Here is a 20442-nt window from a genome sequence, read left to right as displayed (position 1 = left end):
GGGTACCCACTGAGGAGCTATTACTTGGCCCTGAGTGGGACTGGCCCTCGGCTGGATCTCCCAGGGCCTCCTTGCACTGAGCGCACAGGGCGTTGGCCTCCTCACTTTGTGCGGCTCTGTTCTGGCATGCTGTGCAGAGACCTTGAGCCTTTATCTCTGTTTCTGGTGGTGCCATGGTTGTCGGCGCGTAAACCCTTATGCGCTCCGGCACGTCTAGATGTGCGTGTGGGTTGTGCGCGCAGTTGTGTGCCCAAGTCGTAGTTATGCGCTTAGCCCGGTAGGCGCGCGTATATCTTGTGCGCGCAACTTATGTGCACAAGCAATATGTGCATGTAAGTTTATGCGCACATGTAATTTGTGTGTCTAAGTAAACTTGTGCGCCCGGCTCAAGCTATGAGCGGAGTGGCGAATAGAGCCAAGATAGCGACGGCAACCACGCAGCAATATGGCGACTACCTCGGAGGGTCTCCACGTGGGTAGACCCTTGGATCTAACCAGGGCCTGGCCCTGCTAGGGCGGATCAACCCGGCAGCACTGGTCCCAGCCGGCGACGTGTGCGATTCCTCGAACCTCGGAGACCGGAGTCGACGCTGAAGATTTCTACCTTACCTTGTCTTCGGCGCTTCCCGGTTTCGTTCCGGGCGGTCTGCGGCTGCGGGGGGAGAGGGCAAATACCTTCACCGCCGCGCTCGAGGGGGCACCCGCTGCCTCTCAGCCGTGCCCGGGATCGGGGGCTAGGTCCTCGCTGCGATTTGGCCGCCGGACCGAGGCTCACCTCCGACGGACCACGGAAATCACCTCGCGAAATCTCAACTGGGGGAGGGACCCGAGGGTATCACCGCAGGAGAGCGGGGCTCGTCTTCAGAGGTAGGTTTCGTCTTCAAATTTGGGTTTTCTTTTTGAAATGGTTCTAACGCTGCAAGAACGTGCAGATAATCCCTAACTGCTATGGAGACGGAAAATTCTGAAGAGTTGCACTTCCTGCAGGGGTATATGTACTAGGGGTTGACGCCAGATTGAAATCTGATCCGTCTCCAACTGCTATCAGGAGTACACTATACCCATTGGTCCTGAGTCCATCTGCTACACGCTAGGAAATTGCCTACTGACCCTGCATTTATAGAAGTTATTTAGGATTGTGGATGAGAATACTTACATTGTGCTGGATAGCTGTAGCTTTTCAAAATTAAAAAAAATAAATAAATCAGAGACTCCATGCTAGAACCCTTTGAGCAGCACACAAAATAAAAAACCACACACATTTTAACATACCTGAAAAATCATCTAGAAATAATCCCTGACCCTAGATGTGCTACAACAAAGTGGTTCTCAAGTGGTCTTTAAAGAGCCTTACAGCAATATGCTATACAATACTGTAAGCCAGGCTGGTCAACAGCAATTAGAGTCTAAAGCTCTTGTACATACAGACATGGGAAAATATTTTCTATAGTTTATTTGTAGTTTGTTTTATGTTGTATGTTTATTTTTATGTACATGAATATGTACTGTATTTGCTGTATGGCTCATTACCTGCTTTGAGCATTGTTTTGTGATGAGGTGGGCATATAAACAGAAGTTAATCTAGCTGTGTTTATGGCTGAATGTTTTTTTTAAATGATGCATGAAATACTTCTTTAAAATGTTTATCATTTTAAGAGGAGTTTTGTTGTAGGTTACTCCTGCCTAGGCACCAAATCTGGTTCAGATTGTTGATAATTTTTATAATGCAAGATGTAGGCATTCCACTTAATATCTTTCCCCAAATATTTTGGTCTGTGACATAATTCAAGACTGGCTAAGAATGCCTCTCTGGCTTACAAAACGTTGACAGGTATGACTATAGTAGGACCAAATGTTTGCTTTAATGTGAAAATTGAATTACTATGGTATAAAGCAGTGGTTCTCAACCTTTTTTCGGCCGGGACACACCTGACAGATGGTTCTCAAGTGCGTGACACACTGAATATGTGACCGTCACGGGACAAAATGTAAATATACATTCTGCATCCTCAGAAACCACGTCAACCCCCAAAAATGGGTGCAGAGCAGAACTAGGGCATTACCCGTACAGCTCACCATACAAAAAAAGATATTCTGGATCTGATGACATCTCAGTAAAAGCAAAACAAACTCTCTTTACTGACAGGCACAATACCCCTCCTTATGAAAAGACAGTAATTTACCGCTACAAATATTTAACCAGGCCCTAAACACTAATACACCTCCTATTGGGAAAACAGAGCAAGCCAAGCTGCTATAGATACCCACTTAGAAATAATTGTAAAACTATACTAATAAATGTTACAAAACAGCTGATGAACAGAATAACATCCAACAACTAAAAACTCATAAAAATTAATAAAAATTGTCTAAATATCAAAATATTTCAAAACAGCAGACACATCACATAATACCCAATAGTTAAAATGGCAGTCAATCAAGAAAAATAAACTTAAAAAGCTGCCTTTACTTACCCTCTCCAGCAACTCTCCTACTCCTTTCCCTTGCAGACCAATAGCACTCACCAGAAGCAGCAGTGGCTGCTGAAGCTATGTCCTCACAGTCCTCTTCCTTAAGGCCCACAACCAGTCATAACTAGTCTCTGTCTCACACAGACTAGTAACTTCCCTAACTAGTATCTCTTCCTCACACACACACACCGGTCACCTCCCTGACCAGGCTCTGTCTCTCACACACACACACCAGTCACCTCCCTGACCAGTCTTTGTCTCACACACACACACCAGTCACCTCCCTGACCAGTCTTTGTCTCACACACACACACTAGTCACCTCCCTGACCAGTCTCTCTCAATTACACACATACTCTGTCACTTACAATCACACACACTGCCACTCATGCACCATTGTACCACACACACACACAAGCTCTCACTCATGCACCCAGGCACCCATTCTACCACACACTGCCACTCACCACCCAGGCACCCATTCTACCACAGGCACAACAAGCTCTCACTCATGCAACCAGGCATGCATTCCAACACACACAAAGTTGCCACTCACGCACCCAGGGACCCATTTTAACACACACACAAAGCTGCCACTCACGCACCCAAGCACTCATTCTAACATACACACACAAAGCTGCCACTCACACACCCAGGCACCCATTCTAACATACACACACAAGCTCTCATTCACACACCCAGGCACCCATTCTACCACAGGTACACAAGCTGTCACTCGCGCACCCAGGCACCCATTCTACCACAGGCACCCATTCTACCACAGGCACACAAGCTCTCACTCATGCACCCAGGCACCCATTCTACCACACTCCCACACAAGCTCTCACTCATGCACCCATTCTACCACAGGCACACAAGCTCACATGGAGCCTCTTCTCATTGTTTGGCCCAATAAGCCTGGCCTCCACTTCTCAGCCGCCTCTGGCCTGACCTCCCGCAGTGCACAACGTCTCTCCAGCCGCCTCCCGCGGTGCGCAGGGTCTCTCTGCTCTTCAGCCGCCAGCGGCACGCAAGTCTCTTCGTTCTTCGGCCCCGCTGGCGTCGGCGCGCAGCGTCTCTCCTCTCTTCATTCTTCAGCCCTGCTGGCGTCGGCGCGCAGGTCTCTCCGCTCTTCAGCTGCTGCCGGCGGCGCGCAGCGTCTCTTCGTTCTTCGGCCCTGCTGGCGTCAGCGCGTAGGTCTCTCCTCTCTTCATTCTTCAGCCCTGCTGGCGTCGGCACGCAGGTCTCTCTGGTCTTCAGCTGCCGCAGGCGGCGCGCAGTGTCTCTTTGTTCATCGGCCCCGCTGGCATCAGCGCGCAGGTCTCTCCTCTCTTCATTCTTCAGCCCTGCCGGCGGCGCGCAGGTCTCTTCATTTTTCGGCCTCGCTGGCGTCGGGGCGCAGGTCTCTCCGCTCTTCAGCCGCCGGCAGTGGCACGCAGTGTCTCTTCTTTCTTCAGCCCCGCCCCTGGGGAGAAGGGAAGCAGAAGCGGGGCAGTGGAACACCGGGAGCCGCGACACACCTGCTGGTGCTTGGCGACACACTAATGTGTCGCGACACACCGGTTGAGAACCACTGACAGTAGCTTTCACTTAGAATGTTACTAGAAAGTATTGATTGCAACAAAATGTAAACAATTTTATCACTGTTTCTGGATAAAAGAGACCTAAGCTTTTAGAATCAAGTTTCTTAGTGGGGTAAGGACTTTAAAAATAAAAATTCATTGCTGAAGCCATCATGGAGTATTTTGTGGAAAAGGTAATTACTACAACTGACATTTAAAATCCACATTTTCTACAGATTTATAATTGACTTACGAAGCAAGGATGATATTGCTTTCCATTTCAACCCACGCTTTGATGAGAGACGTCGAGCGATTGTTCGTAATAGCATGATTAACAATTGTTGGGGAAAAGAAGAAAGACACACTCCAAAATTTCCCTTTGAACCAGGAAAGCCATTCAAGGTAAAAAGAATACTTACTTTTAGTAAGTAGGAAGAAACTCCTTTCGGTTAATTTCATACGACTAGATCTAACCAGGTTTGTGGATATACCACCACCTGCTCAATGGTTATCAGCGTTGTAGTATAGTTTTGGCTCTGTTTGACTCCTCCCACCTCTTTTATCACTTTCTCCCCTGCACCCGTCCATCTGACGTACATAACTGTCATTTAGGGATTAATAACATTCAGGATTTTCTTTTTAACCAGTCACATACTAAGAGCAAGGGTACAGGGCAATTGGACTAGCAGAAACTATTCTGCTGCAGCTCATCCCAGATGGGATCTACTACAGCAGTCCCCTCTCTAGGGAGGGCTGATCATGGCCTGGAGAATCATGTGTCAGTAACCACATCTCCAGATGCTTATTTGTCAATAGGTAATTTTTAGCTGAAGTACATACTAACTTTGATGGTGGCCATGTAGATATTTATTTATTTATTTATTTATTTATATATATATATTTATATAATAAATAAATGTAGATATCTGTGATACCACGACTTTCTCTATTTGAGAGGAAGCCATAGGCCTAGTAGTATGAACTTTCAAATTTGAGCATCTGAAAATTACTTGTGTTATAGGCTTCAAAGCTACTATTCTTTTCCCACTTAGCAATGGAAGACTTAGAAGCAATATGCCACGTTGTTTGAGTGAAGAGAATTGGAGAAATTACTTACCTGATAATTTCGTTTTCCTTAGTGTAGACAGATGGACTCAGGACCAATGGGTATAGTGTACTCCTGATAGCAGTTGGAGAAGGATCAGATTTCAATCTGACGTCAGCCCTAGTACATATACCCCTGCAGGAAGTGCAGCTCTTCAGTATTCTCCTCGAAAAGCATTGTGGATATATGTGTGACTGACTAATTTGAATAACTTGATTAACTTGAACAGGTTGAATTGGCTATAGCTGGAGACCGCCAGTGTCCTCAACCGAGAAGCATCGACACCCGGTAGAATGGGTGTCCTAGATGAAGGAAAGCATGGCTTACCCTTGAATCACTCGCTCCCAGGGATGTCCCCCGAGAATTCCATGAGTAACGGCAGCCGTGGGTGGGATGCTGAGTCCATCTGTCTACACTAAGGAAAACAAAATTATCAGGTAAGTAATTTCTCCATTTCCTAGCGTGTAGCAGATGGACTCAGGACCAATGGGATGTATAAAAGCTACTCCCGAACCGGGTGGGAGGCTGCCCGTGACCCACTTAGTACTGCCCTTGCAAATGCTGTGTCCTCCCGAGCCTGAACATCCAGGCGGTAAAACCTGGAGAAGTTGTGGATGGAGGACCATGTTGCCGCCCTGCAGATCTCGGCAGGTGACAGCATCTTGGTTTCCGCCCAGGACACTGCCTGGGCTCTAGTAGAATGGGCCTTGACTTGTAAAGGCGGTGGCTTGCCTGCTTCCACAAGGCCACCTTGATGACTTCTTTGATCCAGCGGGCTATGGTTGCTCGCGAGGTTGCTTCTCCCTGCTTCTTCCTGCTGTGAAGGACGAATAGATGGTCCGTCTTTCGTATGGATTCCGATCTTTCCAGGTATTGGACCAGGAGCCTGGCGACGTTGAGATGTCGTAGACTTCGAGCCTCTTCCGAATTCTTATGCTCATCTGGTGATGGTAGCGAGATGGTTTGGTTGAGATGGAAGTGAAACACCACTTTGGGGAGGAACGACAGAACTATGCATAGCTGGATGGCTCCCGGGGTGAGTCTGAGGAACGGCTCCCAGCAGGACAGTGCTTGTAGCTCGGATATACGACGGGCTGAACAGACTGCCAGCAGGAAGGCTGTCTTCAATGTTAATAGTCTGAGAGACAGGCCACGGAGAGGTCTGAAGGAGGTTCCTGCTAGGAAATCTAGGACCAGGTTGAGGTTCATAAGGGGCACCGGCCACTTTAGGGGTGGTCGGATGTGCTTGACTCCTTTCAGGAAGTGGGAAACATCCGGGTGAGAGGCTATGCTGCCGCTCTTGCTCTTGGTTCTGTAGCATGACAAGGCCACCACCTGTACCTTGATGGAGTTGAGGGACAGTCCCTGCTGTAGAAATTCCAAAATCGCAGGAATTTTGACTGAGTGTGGTATGATGTCGTGGTCCTCACACCAGGATTCGAATACTCTCCAAATCCTTATGTATGTTAGGGATGTGGAGAACTTGCGTGCTCAGAGTAGGGTATCAAGTTACTGCCCCCGAGTATCCTCTCCTCCTTAGGCAAGTCCTCTCAATGGCCAGACCGTAAGAGAGAATCGAGCTGGATTCTCGTGGAGGATCGGTCCCTGTTGGAGCAGGTCTCTGTATGGAGGTAGCGGCAGGGGTTTCCCTGCCAGCAGTCTTCGCATATCTGCGTACCATGGTCTTCTTGGCCAGTCTGGGGCCACTAGAAGTACTGGCCCCCTGTGGTGTTCTATCTTGCGGATGATCGTGCCCAATAGGGGCCACGGTGGGAAGGCGTATAACAGTCTCCTGTGGCCAGGTCTGTACCAGCAAAAAAATCATAGGTAAAAACCTATCACGCTGATGTTAGTAGAATTTTTTTGAAATGCTAATCCATTTTTTATGGTGTGTAACATCAACTTAGTACACCTACTTAAAGTGGAGTGTATTTCTTTAAGAACTCTATGGTGTATAATAATAAAATGTTAAAAGGAGTTAGAGGAAAGTTTCATACATAAGTGTAGGTGTCCCCGCACCACTACTTTGTGGTATATATAATCATAAACTCTCCTCCTCCTCCCGTAGAATTTTTTTTGTGTATATAATCAAACAAATTTTTAGCTTTATAGTGTCTTTCTTTATGGTATCATAACCTAAAGACTCTGCCGGGGCGAAAGGGTGGGTAAACTTTCAATGCAAACAATGCATAAAAAAGGCTTAACAAACATTTATACTGAGTGAATCGTTAAGATGAAAATCAGACTTCCCCGTTTGATGTTGGTGTAAAATGTCCATCTGCTGATAACGGTCCCGACACGAACTATCCGTGTTTCAGATGTCAAATCTTTCCTCAGGGGTGTGCAAATGAATGCTGGACGACCAACTGCTGGGGTCTGAACCTCTCCACGTCGTTAAATTCGGTATTTGCCTCTGGTGGATATTACTCCTTCCTCGCCTGACCGCTTTGCCTCGGAGTCTGTGACCGAACCTTAGGCAGGCTAGTCTGACTGCCCGGGCTTCTAGGCAATTGATATTCCATCCCGACTCTTCTTTGTTCCATTGCCCTTGGTCGGTTAGCTCCTGGCAGTGTGCTCCCCATCCTCGTAGGCTGGCATCCATGGTGAGTAGGATCCAGGTTGGGGAGGATAGTCTCGTTCCCTGGCTCAGATGGGCTTCTTGTAGCCACCATCTTAGTTGGGCCCGAACTCTGTCCGGGAGCTGAAGCCGTACGGTGTAGTTCTGGGACAGTGGATTCCATCGTGATAGTAGTGAGCGTTGTAGGGGTCTCATGTGAGCCCGTGCCCATGGGACTACTTCCAGTGTGGATGCCATGAGGCCGAGAACTTGTAGGTAATCCCATGATGTGGGGCGAAATTCGCTTAACAGAGTTCGTAACTGGGTCATCAGCTTTGATCTCCTTGTCTGTGTCAGGATGACCTTGTCTTGTTTGGTGTCGAACCGGACTCCCAGGTATTCTAGAGATTGGGAAGGCTGCAGGCAGCTCTTGTTTGTGTTGACCACCCACCCGAGGCTCTCCAGTAGAGTTTTGACTCTGTTGGTTGCCTGGTGGCTTTCCTCTGGGGATTTCGCTCTAATCAGCCAATCGTCTAGATAAGGGTGCATGCGGATTCCTTCCTTCCTCAGTGTTGCTGCCACCACCACTATGATCTTGGTGAACTTCCGGGGTGCAGTGGCTAACCCGAAAGGTAGTGCCCGGAACTGGTAGTGAAGGTCCAGGATCAAGAAGCGTAGAAAACGCTGATGCTTTTGATGGATCAGAATGTGCAGGAGGGCTTCCGACAGATCCAGGGAGATAAGGAACTCTCCCGGTTATATCGCCCTTATTACTGAGCGTAGGGTTTCCATGCAGAAGCGGGGAATCTTCAGGTAACGGTTGACCGTCTTGAGCTCCAGGATAGGTCTGAACGTTCCTTCCTTCTTGGGAACGATAAAATAGATGGAATAATGGCCAGAATTTATTTTGTTGTGGAGGCACTGGTATTATAGCCTCTAAGGCTAGTAATCTGGAAAGTGTAGCTTCCACTGCCATTCTCTTGGAAGGGTTGTGGCAGGGAGATTCCACAAACTTGTCTGGAGGGAGGTGGTGGAAATCCAGGTAATATCCCTCTCGAATGATGGATAGGACCCACTTGTCCAAAGTTATCTCGACCCATCTTTGGTAGAATAGGGCCAATCTGCCCCCTATGGCTTCTTCCTGTGGATGAGTCAGCTGATCTTCATTGTGGGGTGCGGCTGGGGCCCGGGCCCAAGCTGGCTCCCCTTTTATTGTGCTTGTTCCGAAAGGACTGGCTCCGGCCTACGGGGCGGGCCGCTTGATATGAGCTTCTATATGGGTTGAAGCGCTGTGATCCTCTGCCTCTGGAGGTCCAGGGGAAGGATCACTGGTTTCTCTTATTCCTGTCCTCTGGTAGCCGCGGCAGTGAGGACTCGCCCCACTTGTTGGCTAAATTCTCTAGTTCGCTCCTGAACAGGAGTGTTCCCTTGAAGGGCATCCTTGTGAGTCTCGTTTTGGAGGATGCATCAGCTGACCAGTTTCGGAGCCAGATTTGTCTTATGGCTGCCACGGCGGATGAGACTCCTCTAGCTGCTGTGCGTACCAGATCCGAAGCGGCGTCCGCGAGGAATGATAACGGCTGGTTCCAGGGCTTCCCCAGGAGTGTTGTTCCTGGTCTGTGCTAAGCAGGCGCTTGTCACCATGGCACAGCAGGCCGCAATCTGTAGAGACATAGCGGAGACGTCAAAGGACCGTTTGAGGATAGATTCCAGACGACTGTCTTGAGCATCCTTGAGTGCTGCTCCTCCACTGGGATAGTAGTGCGCTTCGAGACCGCGCAGACCATGGCATCCACTTTCGGACATGCCAGGATATCTTTGGCGGCCGGGTCCAGAGGGTACATGGCTGCCAGAGCCTGGCCCCCTTTGAACGTGGTTTCTGGGGCCTCCCATTCCAGGTCAATTAGTTGCTGGACGGCTTGTAATAGTGGGAAATGGCGGGAGGTCTGACGAAGTCCCTCCAAAAGTGGGTTCGGCTTAGGTTCCCCGGAGATGCTTGGGCCCGGGATGGCAAGCTCTTTCAAGCTGTGCGTGACCAGGTCTGGAAGTTTGTCCTTGGTGAAGAAGCGTCTCATGGTTCTATGGGGTTCTGTCCCCGGAGGGAGTTCCCCTTCTTCCAGGGGTTCTGACTCCTCATCTGAGATGTCTAGGTGGGGCTTCTGGGCGGTGGGATCACCTCCCTGGGCATAGAAGGTCCTGGCATGTTGAGGTTCTCTGGTGGTGCCTGTGACTGCATTGTAGGAGGCCCCGGTTGCATGTGGACAAAGGTATGCAGACCTTTGAAGAATTCCACCCAGGAGATAGAAGCTGGGTTTAGACTAGGGGGCGCCGTGTCCCTGGGGAGCCCCGTTTGAGGGGGTCCTGTTGTGTGATGCTAGGGCCGGCATACCGCTCGAAGGGCTGGGGTCCGGTACTGGCTGGGGAGGGCCATGAGTTGGGTCCCCTAGGGCCTCTTCGCACTGTATACACAGGGCCATGGCCTCCTCATGCTGTGCAGCTCTAATGTGGCATGCTGGGTAAAGGCCCCGAGCTTTGAGCTTATTTTCAGGTGGAGCCATGGTTTGTGTGCGTACAATACAGTTGTGCGTCGAAGATGCGCGTGTAGGTTTAGTGCGTGCGTGCCGAGCGATGTGCGCGCTGTTGTGCGCAAGGGTCGAAGTTATGCGCCCAGCACAGTGAGCGCATGGCTATGCTCTTCACTTGTGCGCACAGCTCGCCTCTTTGCGCACGGATCAAGACAGCAGACAGGGCGGTGAACAGGGCCAAAATGGTGACAGCGACCACACGGACAATATGGCGACCACCTCGGAGGGTCTCCACATGGGAGGGCCCTCGGATCTGACCGGGGTCTAGCCCTGCTAGGGCCAATCAACCCGGTGGCACTGGTCCCGGCTGGCGACCTGTGCAGTCTCCTCGAGCTTCGGAGACCGGAGACTTTTAAATAGATTTCTGCCTTACCTTGTCCTGGCGCTTCCCGGTTTCGTTCCGGGCGGTTTCCGGCTGCGGGGGGAGAGGGAAGATACCTTTACTGCTGCGCTCGAGGTTGCACCCACTGCCTCTCAGCCTCACCCGATGTCGGGGGCTACGTCCCCGCCGAAGGTCGGCCGCCAGACCGAGGCTCACCTCTGAGGGATCGCGGAAATCACCTCAGGAATCTCGACTGGGGGAGGGACCCAACGGGTATCACCACAGGAGAGCGGGACTCGTCTGTAGAGGTAAGATTTCTTCTTAATTTGGATTTCTTTGGTAAAATTTACACTGTGCTAGCGTGCATAGAGTCCCTAACTGCTATGGAGACGGAAAATACTGAAGAGCTGCACTTCCTGCAGGGGTATATGTATTAGGGCTGACGTCAGATTGAAATCTGATCCGTCTCCAACTGTTATCAGGAGTACACTATACCCATTGGTCCTGAGTCCATCTGCTACACGCTAGGAAAAAAGCACTTTTCCAATTTATGAAATGGGGAGGTTCTTTGCAAGTAGAATTTCAGAATAATTGTTGCCAGGAGTTTAAGGCCCTTTCTAACTTTAAACTCAGGCACAAATTTAGAAAGAGCTAGTTTCCAATTCAGATGAAAGGCTGAACTGACTTTTGGAATGAAAAGCAGAACAGTATCACATATCACCTTTTTTGACAAGAACCAGATAAAGTGGGAAACAGAGGACAGACACTACAGCTTACTGATGCTTCAGAGGGTTCAAGTCTAGGTAGGCCCTCAGGTTTGCCTTAAACCAGGCAATAACTGTAGGTTCTCCACCCAAGGATAGGGACAGCAAGTTTGCTTACCTATAAATGTTTGCAATAGACTGCAAGATGAATTAGCCATAACACATGGGTGAGTTCATCCAATGGTGCAGACAGGGACCCAGCTCTTGGAGCTCAGTAAAAACTTTATTGAACATGCGTGGAAGCTCTCATGCACATACGCTGCCTAATGAGTTCTTCACTCTCTTCCAAAGCTTAAGCATTAGGTAGGTAGTCAAATTTCCAGGGAGGCAGATAGGTATTAGGTATGGCTAATTCACCCTGCTGCCCCGGAGCATAGGCCTGGCCCAGAGAAGGACACTTACTATCTGCCTTGCTCCTGACCAATTTCTGCCCAAGAACTACTGCCTCTGGCTTACTTGTTTCATTTATGCCTGCAAGTTCCTGTGACATCTGGGGTCTCCATCCCCCATCGGACCAGATATCTCTGACCTCATTTCCAGGTCTTGGCCCTTTAAATTTATCATATGCCTGGTGGTAGAGGGGCTTGCCTCTGCGAGTCCTAAGTCCACATTGAGTTTTCATTCTTGTTGCTCCATTTTTTGTTGAAATACTGTATTGTTTCGAAGTTTATTTGTGGTATTTTCTATTAATTTTATCTATCTATCTATCTTTTTAACTCTCTCTAGATGTTTCTTCCCATTCCTGTTTTGCTTGGTAACAGTTGATATGACGAGCTTAGTTTAGATGTCTTTTCCCTCATTATACTCATTACTCAAATCTCATCACTTTGCCTCTTTCTTGTGTTTCTGCTTCTCCCATCTCTTCAGTAAACAGTGGATTGTTAAATGATAGGTTGCTCGGTTCAAAACATGTCTATATAAGATACTTATCATTCATAATATGCATATGTTGATTCTTACTGACACATGGCTCAAGAAAGGCAATTTCTACTGCCTCACCCAAGCTTGTCTCCCCAGCTATCCTTTCTTTTATAGATGTAGGGAGTGCTGCTCGGGGGGGGGGGGGGTGTATTTCCATGATTATTGTTTTTGTTTAACTCTCTGTGATTTGAATAGGAATTGCAGCCTTGTTCACACATTGATTCCTTGCTGATGCAGACACATTCTCTGCCTAAACTTTTCTTTTAGTTTATAATTCACCTGATCCTTCCCTTAATTCTCTCTCTGAACCATGGAACTTATGGCTAATATTTCTACTCATTACCAAAACCTGATTATGCTGGGAGTCTTCAGTGTTCATGTGGACAACCCAATCTGCCCTGCAGTTCATAATTTTCTTCACTTTTCATCTGACTTAGGGGTCTCTTAATGGGTAAATTTTCCAATCCACAAGGCAGGCCACACCCTAACTCTATTTTCTCTTCTCATAATGACTTGCTAATCTCTAATTCTGTTTTCTCTCTTACCTTTCATTGGACTGATTACTCTTTAATCTTTTTCCAGTTCAACTCCTAGCCTCCCAAGCCTTCTTTGTTTTATAATACTGTTCACTCAAGTAACCTTAAACAGATCAACTTTGATCTATTTACATCCAAGCTCAATTCTTTTCCTAACAGCTTTGACATTCGTTTGCCCACCCATCAAACTGATACTGGGAGTAATATTCTCAATAATACTATTGATTCAGTAGAACCTATGATCCAATACAAGATCCATCACCATTTCTCTCAACCCTGATACAGTCCTAGACTGTGAGGACTCTAAAAAAAAAAAAAAGTTTTTTTTTCACTTTGAGCGAATTTGGCGCAAAGAGGTCTAGAGACAGTAAGATACATGGCTAGCAGCCAGCAGGCATCATTATTCTGAACTGTTTTCCTTAGAAAAAGCATATTGCTAAAAAGATTAAACTAGCAGATAACGGTCCTAGACAATTATTTGAGACTATTGTACAACTTTCTAATCAACCACCTCCATTGCCACCTGTTAGTTCTTACTGTTCAGCAAATGTCGTTGCCTCTTTTTTCTTTGACAAGGTTAATTCAACGTGTAATGCTTTTCCTGATATTAACACATTCACTTGCTCTGATTTTTCTTCTGTAGTGGACCTTTCACTTAGCAATTTTTCCATTTCAGCTCCTACCCTTGGCCTTTCAAAGCCCATTTCCATTATCTTTATTTTTAGATGTATTCCCAAACCAATTTAAAATTGCCAAGGTCTGACCCCTTCTTAAGAAAAACTCTTTGGACCTTAATCTTCTGACCAGTTACAGTCCAATTTCAAACCTCTGTCATCTTCACAGTTATTGAAAGAGTGGTATTTGACCAGCTCAGTGACTAACTGCAAGACCAATATATTACATCCATCTCAATCAGGCTTCCATAAAGGCCATAGTACTGATTCTGCTCTACTTGCCCTTACAAATGATATCGAGCTCCATGCCAATGCAGGTAAGGACACGTTCATTGTCTTCCTTTAAGATGCTTAAAGAAACTGGTCTTGCCAACCAAGTCTTGGGCTGGTTTATCTCCTATTTTTCTAGCTTATCTTTTCAGGTAGAATGGGACAGTCACCGCTCAGATATCACTTCTGTGTCCTGTTTCATAAGTCTCCATTCTACCTCCTCTCCTAGTCAACATCATCTTGGCTCCTTTGACCACATTTAGTTAAGATTGTGGATTCTGTCTCTCACTATGCCAATAATGTTCAGATAACTGCTTCTATAAATACGAGTTCAGAATTTAATCATGTGGATTTAACTGTCTCCATGGAGTAGCCCAATAGTTTTAAGAACATGTGCTAAATGTTAACCCATCTAAATCAGAGGCTATCTGGTTTACTTATAAAGCATCAATTCCTGTAATGCACTTTACCAGAATCTCACTTAAGATACTGATACTTTGACTGGCACATTGAGCAGGCCCAGCATGCCACTATTTGCATGGCCACTTGGGGTCCCCCTTCAGTCTTATTAGAGAATTACAAAAATAAAATAAACAAAGTGAAACCCAGTGCCATGGGGTGGCGGGCAGATTTCGTGAAGACTAATATCCCGCTGTTCTTAGAGAATACCTGTTACAGGTAAGCAACTCTGCTTTCTCCTAGGACAAGCAGGATAGTAGTCCTCACACATGGGTGATAACCTAGCTGTAGACTGCTTCCAGATTTGGTGAACCAACAGACACCAAACAGGTGCCAACAGGCACAACAACCTAGGTGCTGTTTGTAAAATAGGAAGACAGCCTGTACCCAAAAAACAGGGCCCTAGCCAGAAGAGTTGGGTTTAGACCCGAAAAAGGTTACAGAGGCCAGACTGGGCGAAGCTGCGATCCTGGCAGCGCTCTCTATCCAAGCAATAGTGAGCTGCGAACGAATGGAGAAAACTCCATGTCGCAGCCCTGCAAATCTGTCACCGGGACTACTTACAAGCTAGCCACCGAAGTTACCTTGGCACAGACGGAGTGAGCCCTAACATAACCCTCAAGCTGTAAGCCCGCTTCTGCATAGCACAACGAGATGCAGTCTGCTAGCCAGGCAGAGAGGGAGTGCTTGGCCATAACTCTGATCCTGTTCTTATCAAATGAGATGAACATTTGCATGGATTGTCTATGGTCTGCTGTTCTATCACTGTAGAATGCCAAGGTCCTATCACAATCCAAAGTGTGCAAGGACCGTTTGCCTGGGTGCGAATGAAGTCTCTGGAAGAAGGTAGGCAGGACGATAGACTGGTTGAGATGGAAGTCCAATACCATCTTAAGCAAGAACTTAGGGTGCATACGGAGAACCCCCCCTATGATGGAAGAACTTTATAGAAGGTGGGTATGTCACCCGTGCTTGAAGTTCACTAACTCGAGGCCCAGAGGTGACCGCAACCAAGAATATGACCTTACAGGTCAGATATTTCAGGTCACACATGTGAATAGGCTCAAAAGGGTCCTTCATGAGCTGGACCAGGACACAGGCAGAGGATGCAGAGGGGGCTTCAACTGAAGCAGACCACTCATGAACCACCCAACCAAGGGTTGCACTGAGATGGGTGTACCATCCACCCCACGATGGTAAGCCCCAGTGGCACTGAGATGAACTCTGGGTTGGTCTTTAAATCAGCTTCTGACTGGTGTAACAGATAGTCCAAGAGTTTCGGGGTGGAGCAGATAAATGGGTCCAATTGGTGCTGCCTACGCCAGATGGCAAACCTCTTCCACTTCAGGCTTTATGACTTTCTAGTCGAAGGGTTCCTGAAGGTGACCAGAACCCAGGATACATTGTCAGTTAAAGACAGATGCTGCAAGACTAGTCTTTCAACATCCAGGCCGTCTTGAAACAACACCCTGAGTTTTGGATGGCGCATCCTTCCCTGATCTTGCGAGACTAGGGTCAGGAAGGTGCCCAGACTGATCGGGTTCTGGACAGAAAGGTCCTGCAAGAATGGTACTAAATGTGCCATGGCCTACAGGGGACAATGAGGCTCATGGTTTCCCCTCCTGCTGGAGCTTCAGGAACATCTTCAGCACCAGTGGGAGTGGAGGATACACATATAGAAGCCTCTTGCCCCAAGGGCGGGCAAAGGCATCAGAGGCTGGTTGGCCATCCTCCTCGTAGAGGGAGCAAGAGTACTCCACCTTGTTGTTGCAGGGGGAGGCAAACAGATCCACACCGGGGGTGCCCCATGTTCACCCCTACCGGGCCAGAGACCACTCGTAGGACAACTTGGAAGGAGGGGGACTGGAAGAGGACCACCACCTGTTCCAGATTGGGAAGGTCCTCCCACCAGGAGTAGGAAAGCTGGAGTGGGTGGGTGACACATATGCATGCATTTAGGTTCAGGGAGGCTTGCTGCAACCAAGACCAAAAGGTCCACTGCACCCTGCGCATGGGTAAACAGGCAAATGGAGTGACATGGACCTTGGCTGCCATGTGGCCTAGAAGGGCTCCGACACACCAAGTCTGCCAAGGTGAGTGCTCAGTCAAGAGGGAGATAGGCCTTGCCCTCCGCTGTGTTCAGATGGGCACCAATGAAATCCAGATACATGGGAGTCAGGGGGGATTTCGGGTAGTTGACAACAAACACGAGAGACTCTAGTACCTGAATGGTTAAGTGCAGAGACTGAAGCGCTCCCTGTTGAGCTGCTCTTGCTAAGCCAGTTGTCTAAGTAGGGAAACACCTGCACCCCCAGACGGCGCAGGTGTACTGCTACTGGCGTTAGGCATTTGAAGAGGCATGGCTCTGAGGCGAGGCCAAATGGCAGCACCCTGTAGTGGAAATGGCAGTGACCCACCACAAAGGGGAGATTACGTTGTGAGCGTACACTTCCTTGAGATCGAAGGAGCAAAGCCAGTCTCCTCCCTGCAAGAGAAGGATCAGAGTGGCAAGGGAGACCATTTTGAACTTCTATTTCGACATCCTTTCCACATCCAAGGCGTGAGAGACAGGACACAGAGGTTGGGATGGCGGAGCCTGCCCTGATCCTGTGAGAGAAGGTCCAGGGTCATCCCCTGGGTTCCTCCAGAATTGTTCCAGCAGAAGCGGGAACCAGACTTGCCTCGGTCAATGCAGGGCAACAAAGATCATGGACCCCTGGTCCTGAAGAAGCTTCAGGAGAGTCTTCGTCACTAATGGACCAGGCGGATAGGCATATAGGAGGCCTGACCCCCCAATGAATGACAAAGGTATCTGTGGGCAGCCTGTTGTCTGACCTAGGCAGAGAGCAGTATTGCGGAACCTTCACATTGCTGCGGGAGGCAAACAAGTCCATGTCCGGGGTCCCCCAGAGATGGAAGATCCAGTTCGCTGCCTCCCGTTTCAGGGACCACTCATGGGGCCAGAAGGTGCGACTCAGCCAGTCTGCCAAGTACATGGCGTGGAGTACCATCCCCTACCCCAGCTTTGTACTGCCTCCTGACAAAGGACGAAGGACCTGGTATGCCCCTGCTTGTTGATATACCACTGGGCCACCTGGTTGCCTGTCCGAACAAGGATGATGGTGCTGGCCAAGCGATCCCAGAAGTCCCACAGAGCATCCCGGATTGCCTTCAATTCCAAGAGGTTTATCTGAAAGTGAGCCTCCTGCTCAGTGGGGAGGCCATCAACAAGGCTTCCCAACCCAGGTGGGACGCATCAGTGGTAAGCACAACCTTAGGGATGGGAGCGTGGAAAGGGATACCCTGCTCCAAGTTGAGTGGGGATGTCCACCAAGTCAGGGATTTCCTGAACAGGGGGACACCAGGATGTGGACGTGAAGGCCCTAGCTAGCTTGTCACCACTGGGAGTGCAGGATCCTCTGGGCTCAGACCATATGCAGATGAGCAAAGAGAGTGACATGTACGGTCACAGCCATGTGTCCCAGCAGCTGCAACATGTGCCACATTAAGACCAGCCCGCTCTGCTGAATCTATCTCACCAAGGAAACCAGGGCACACACCCTGTCATGCAGGAGGAAGGCCTTTGCCTGTGTCGCATCCAGCATGGCCCCCGACAAAAGCCAGCTGTGACAATGGATGGAGAATTTGACTTCAGGTAGTTGACCAAAATCCCCAGGTGCTCCAAGACCTAAATGGTGCTGTGAAGTGCCCACAGTACCCTGCATCTGGGTGTTGCTCTTAACCAGCCACTCATCCAGATATAGAAATACCTTGACCCCTCACTGGCACAGGTAAGCCCCCACCATAGCTAGGCACTTTGTGAAAACCCATAACGCAGAGGCGAGGCCAAATGGAAGCATGCAGTACTGAGCATGCTGGAGCCCTACCACAAAGCGAAGATAGCTCCTGCAACTTGAGAGGATCACGATGTGGGTATACATGTCCTTTAAGTTGAAGGAGCAAAGCCAGCTCCCCCTTTGCAACAGGGGAATAATGGTGCCCAAGTATACCATCTTGAACTTTTCCATTTTTAGGAATCTGTTCAAGGCCCACAGATCCAGAATGGGACAGAGGCCTCCTGTTTTCTTCGGAATCAGGAAGTAACTAGAGTAAAACCCCCGAGGCTGCTGCTCCTGAGGAACAGGTTCCATAGCTCTGACAGAAGGGCTGAGATCTCCTCTTGAAGCAGTTCTGGATGTGAGAGGGGACCCCACTGTGGATATGAGGGGAAAATCTGGTGGAGTGTCCAATGCAGACAGGACCCATTGATCAGATGCCACAGCTGGCCACTGGTCCACAAAGAAGCGGAGCCGGCCCCTTACTGGCAGGTCCCTATGCACTGGGAGAGGCAATAGGCCTATGCACCCCCTGCTGCCAGTCAAAACCCTATAGTGGGGCTGGCCTGGAGGGGGGACCCCCACTGTTGTCAGGATCTACCCCTGGCACTCACCTGCTGCGTCCTGGGGGGGGGGGGGGGGGCTGGTCGGAAATACTGCCTTGGTCTATAGAAAGGTCTCCTCAGGCCTGCCCAGGAGGACCTTTTGGAAGAGGCTGGTAAGGCCAAGATGCCAATGGACAAATGTTGAATGGTCTCATTGTGGTCCTTCAGCTGTACAACCGCCTCCTTCATATTGTCGCCGAAAAGATTATCTCCGGTCCAAAGCAAGTCAGCCAGTTGGTCTTGCACTTGAGGATGAAAGTCCAATGTCCAAAGCCAGGAGCATAGATAGCCGCTGCCGTTACACTCCCCACCTTCTCAAAGGCATCGTAGGTAGCACACAAACAGCTCATGCTTACTACATTCAAGGCCCTGCTGGACGAGCACTATAAGAGCCACCTGAGGCTGCTGTGCCAGGCCATCTGCTACCTCCTGGACCTGTTTCCAGAGGTTGCAGGTATATTGAGTCATGTATAAGAGATAGGAGGCGATATGAGCTACCAACATAGATCCCTGATACACCCACTTACCCATGGCATCCCATGCTCTGTTGTCCTTATCCGGAAGGACCGAAGCATACATTGTTGACTGCTTAGCCTTCTTGAGTGCTGACTCAACCACCACCAACTGATGGGGAAGCTGGCGCTTTTTGAAGTCCACAGCCTGTTGGCACAAGGTGCACCGTACCGGCCTTCTGGTTGACTGAGGCAATGAAGAGGGCATGTTCCCAAAGTTGGGAGGCGCAGTTCCCAGAAAATCTCATGCACCGGCAGCACCAAGACCTCCTTCAGGGCATCGACGAACTGGAGGATCTCAAGCATCTAGGGCAGGCATATTCTTCCATCATGCGCTTGAAGGGAATAGCCTCGGCCAGCGCGCAGACAAACCCAGCAAATGTCAAGTCCTCTGGTGGAGAAGACCAGCATTCCTCTGAAGGGGAAGGTCATTGGAGTCTATCGCTGAAGCATCCCCAGGGATTGTAAGGGCCCTCAGGCTCTTCAAGGCCACCCAGAGAGGAGGGGTGGTGGAGCCCCGGGTATGTCTCTGGGCAAAGGCACCGGGAGGACCGAGGGCCCCAAAGAGCTGGGCCCCAGCCCAGGGAGCACCAGCCATGGTGCTGAGGGGCCTCATGGCACAGAGGGTGGCGACGGGCTCTCATCTCCAGAGGAATCCCCCATGAGGACTAACTCAGACGCCTTACGTTTCGGTGCCCAGCGAGTCACTGAGGGATTGCAGGGTGCTGGCGTCAACTGCATCGGGAGGACACCAAGACAATCCAGCAACAGTTCCAGCCCAGTTGGCATAGGCATCCGTGCAGGTGCCATCCTCAAAGGTGTTGGCGAGGGCACCGGAACTGCCAGCCAAAGTTTCTAGGAACTTTGCCAGAAATTTTCCATGCTGGGCTCCATCTGATGTCACCCCAGATGTGAGGGCTACAATCCTGCTTGTCCTAGAATAATAATATTTTCCTCTGATGGTAAGACAACCATCTGGCCCCTTGTCTCACTGACCGTCTGCCCGAGGAGACAGGATCCAACGTGCTAGTGGAAAGATGTTGGAGGGTCTCATGATAATCTTTTAGTTGAGCCACAGAATCTTGGACCTTATCTCCAAAAAGTTTATCCGCTATACAGGGGAGGTCCGCAAGTTTGTCCTGGACCTCCGTCCAGAGATCTGAGGCTCTGAGCCAGGCCATTCTGCGGGCTCCAATGCCCACGGTGGCCACTCAGGCTGAATTTTCAAACATGTCGTAAGTGGAATGCACCTCGTGTTTACCAC

At 49.2% G+C, this 20442-nt stretch overlaps 1 protein-coding gene across 5 annotated transcripts in view; it reads left to right on the top strand.

Annotated features, from left to right (window-relative positions):
- Positions 1-20442, top strand: part of LOC115089880 (galectin-3-like) — a 72592-nt gene that overhangs the window by 49281 nt on the left and 2869 nt on the right. For all 5 annotated transcript variants that reach the window (XM_029598278.1, XM_029598277.1, XM_029598275.1 and 2 more), the window contains exon 5: positions 4269-4434. In XM_029598278.1, coding sequence (XP_029454138.1) covers positions 4269-4434 — 166 coding nt within the window. The remainder of the gene's footprint in view (positions 1-4268; positions 4435-20442) is intronic.

Source organism: Rhinatrema bivittatum, chromosome 4, assembly GCF_901001135.1.
Source record: "Rhinatrema bivittatum chromosome 4, aRhiBiv1.1, whole genome shotgun sequence".
NCBI lineage: Eukaryota > Metazoa > Chordata > Amphibia > Gymnophiona > Rhinatrematidae > Rhinatrema > Rhinatrema bivittatum.
This window is presented reverse-complemented; position numbering and strand designations above follow the sequence as displayed.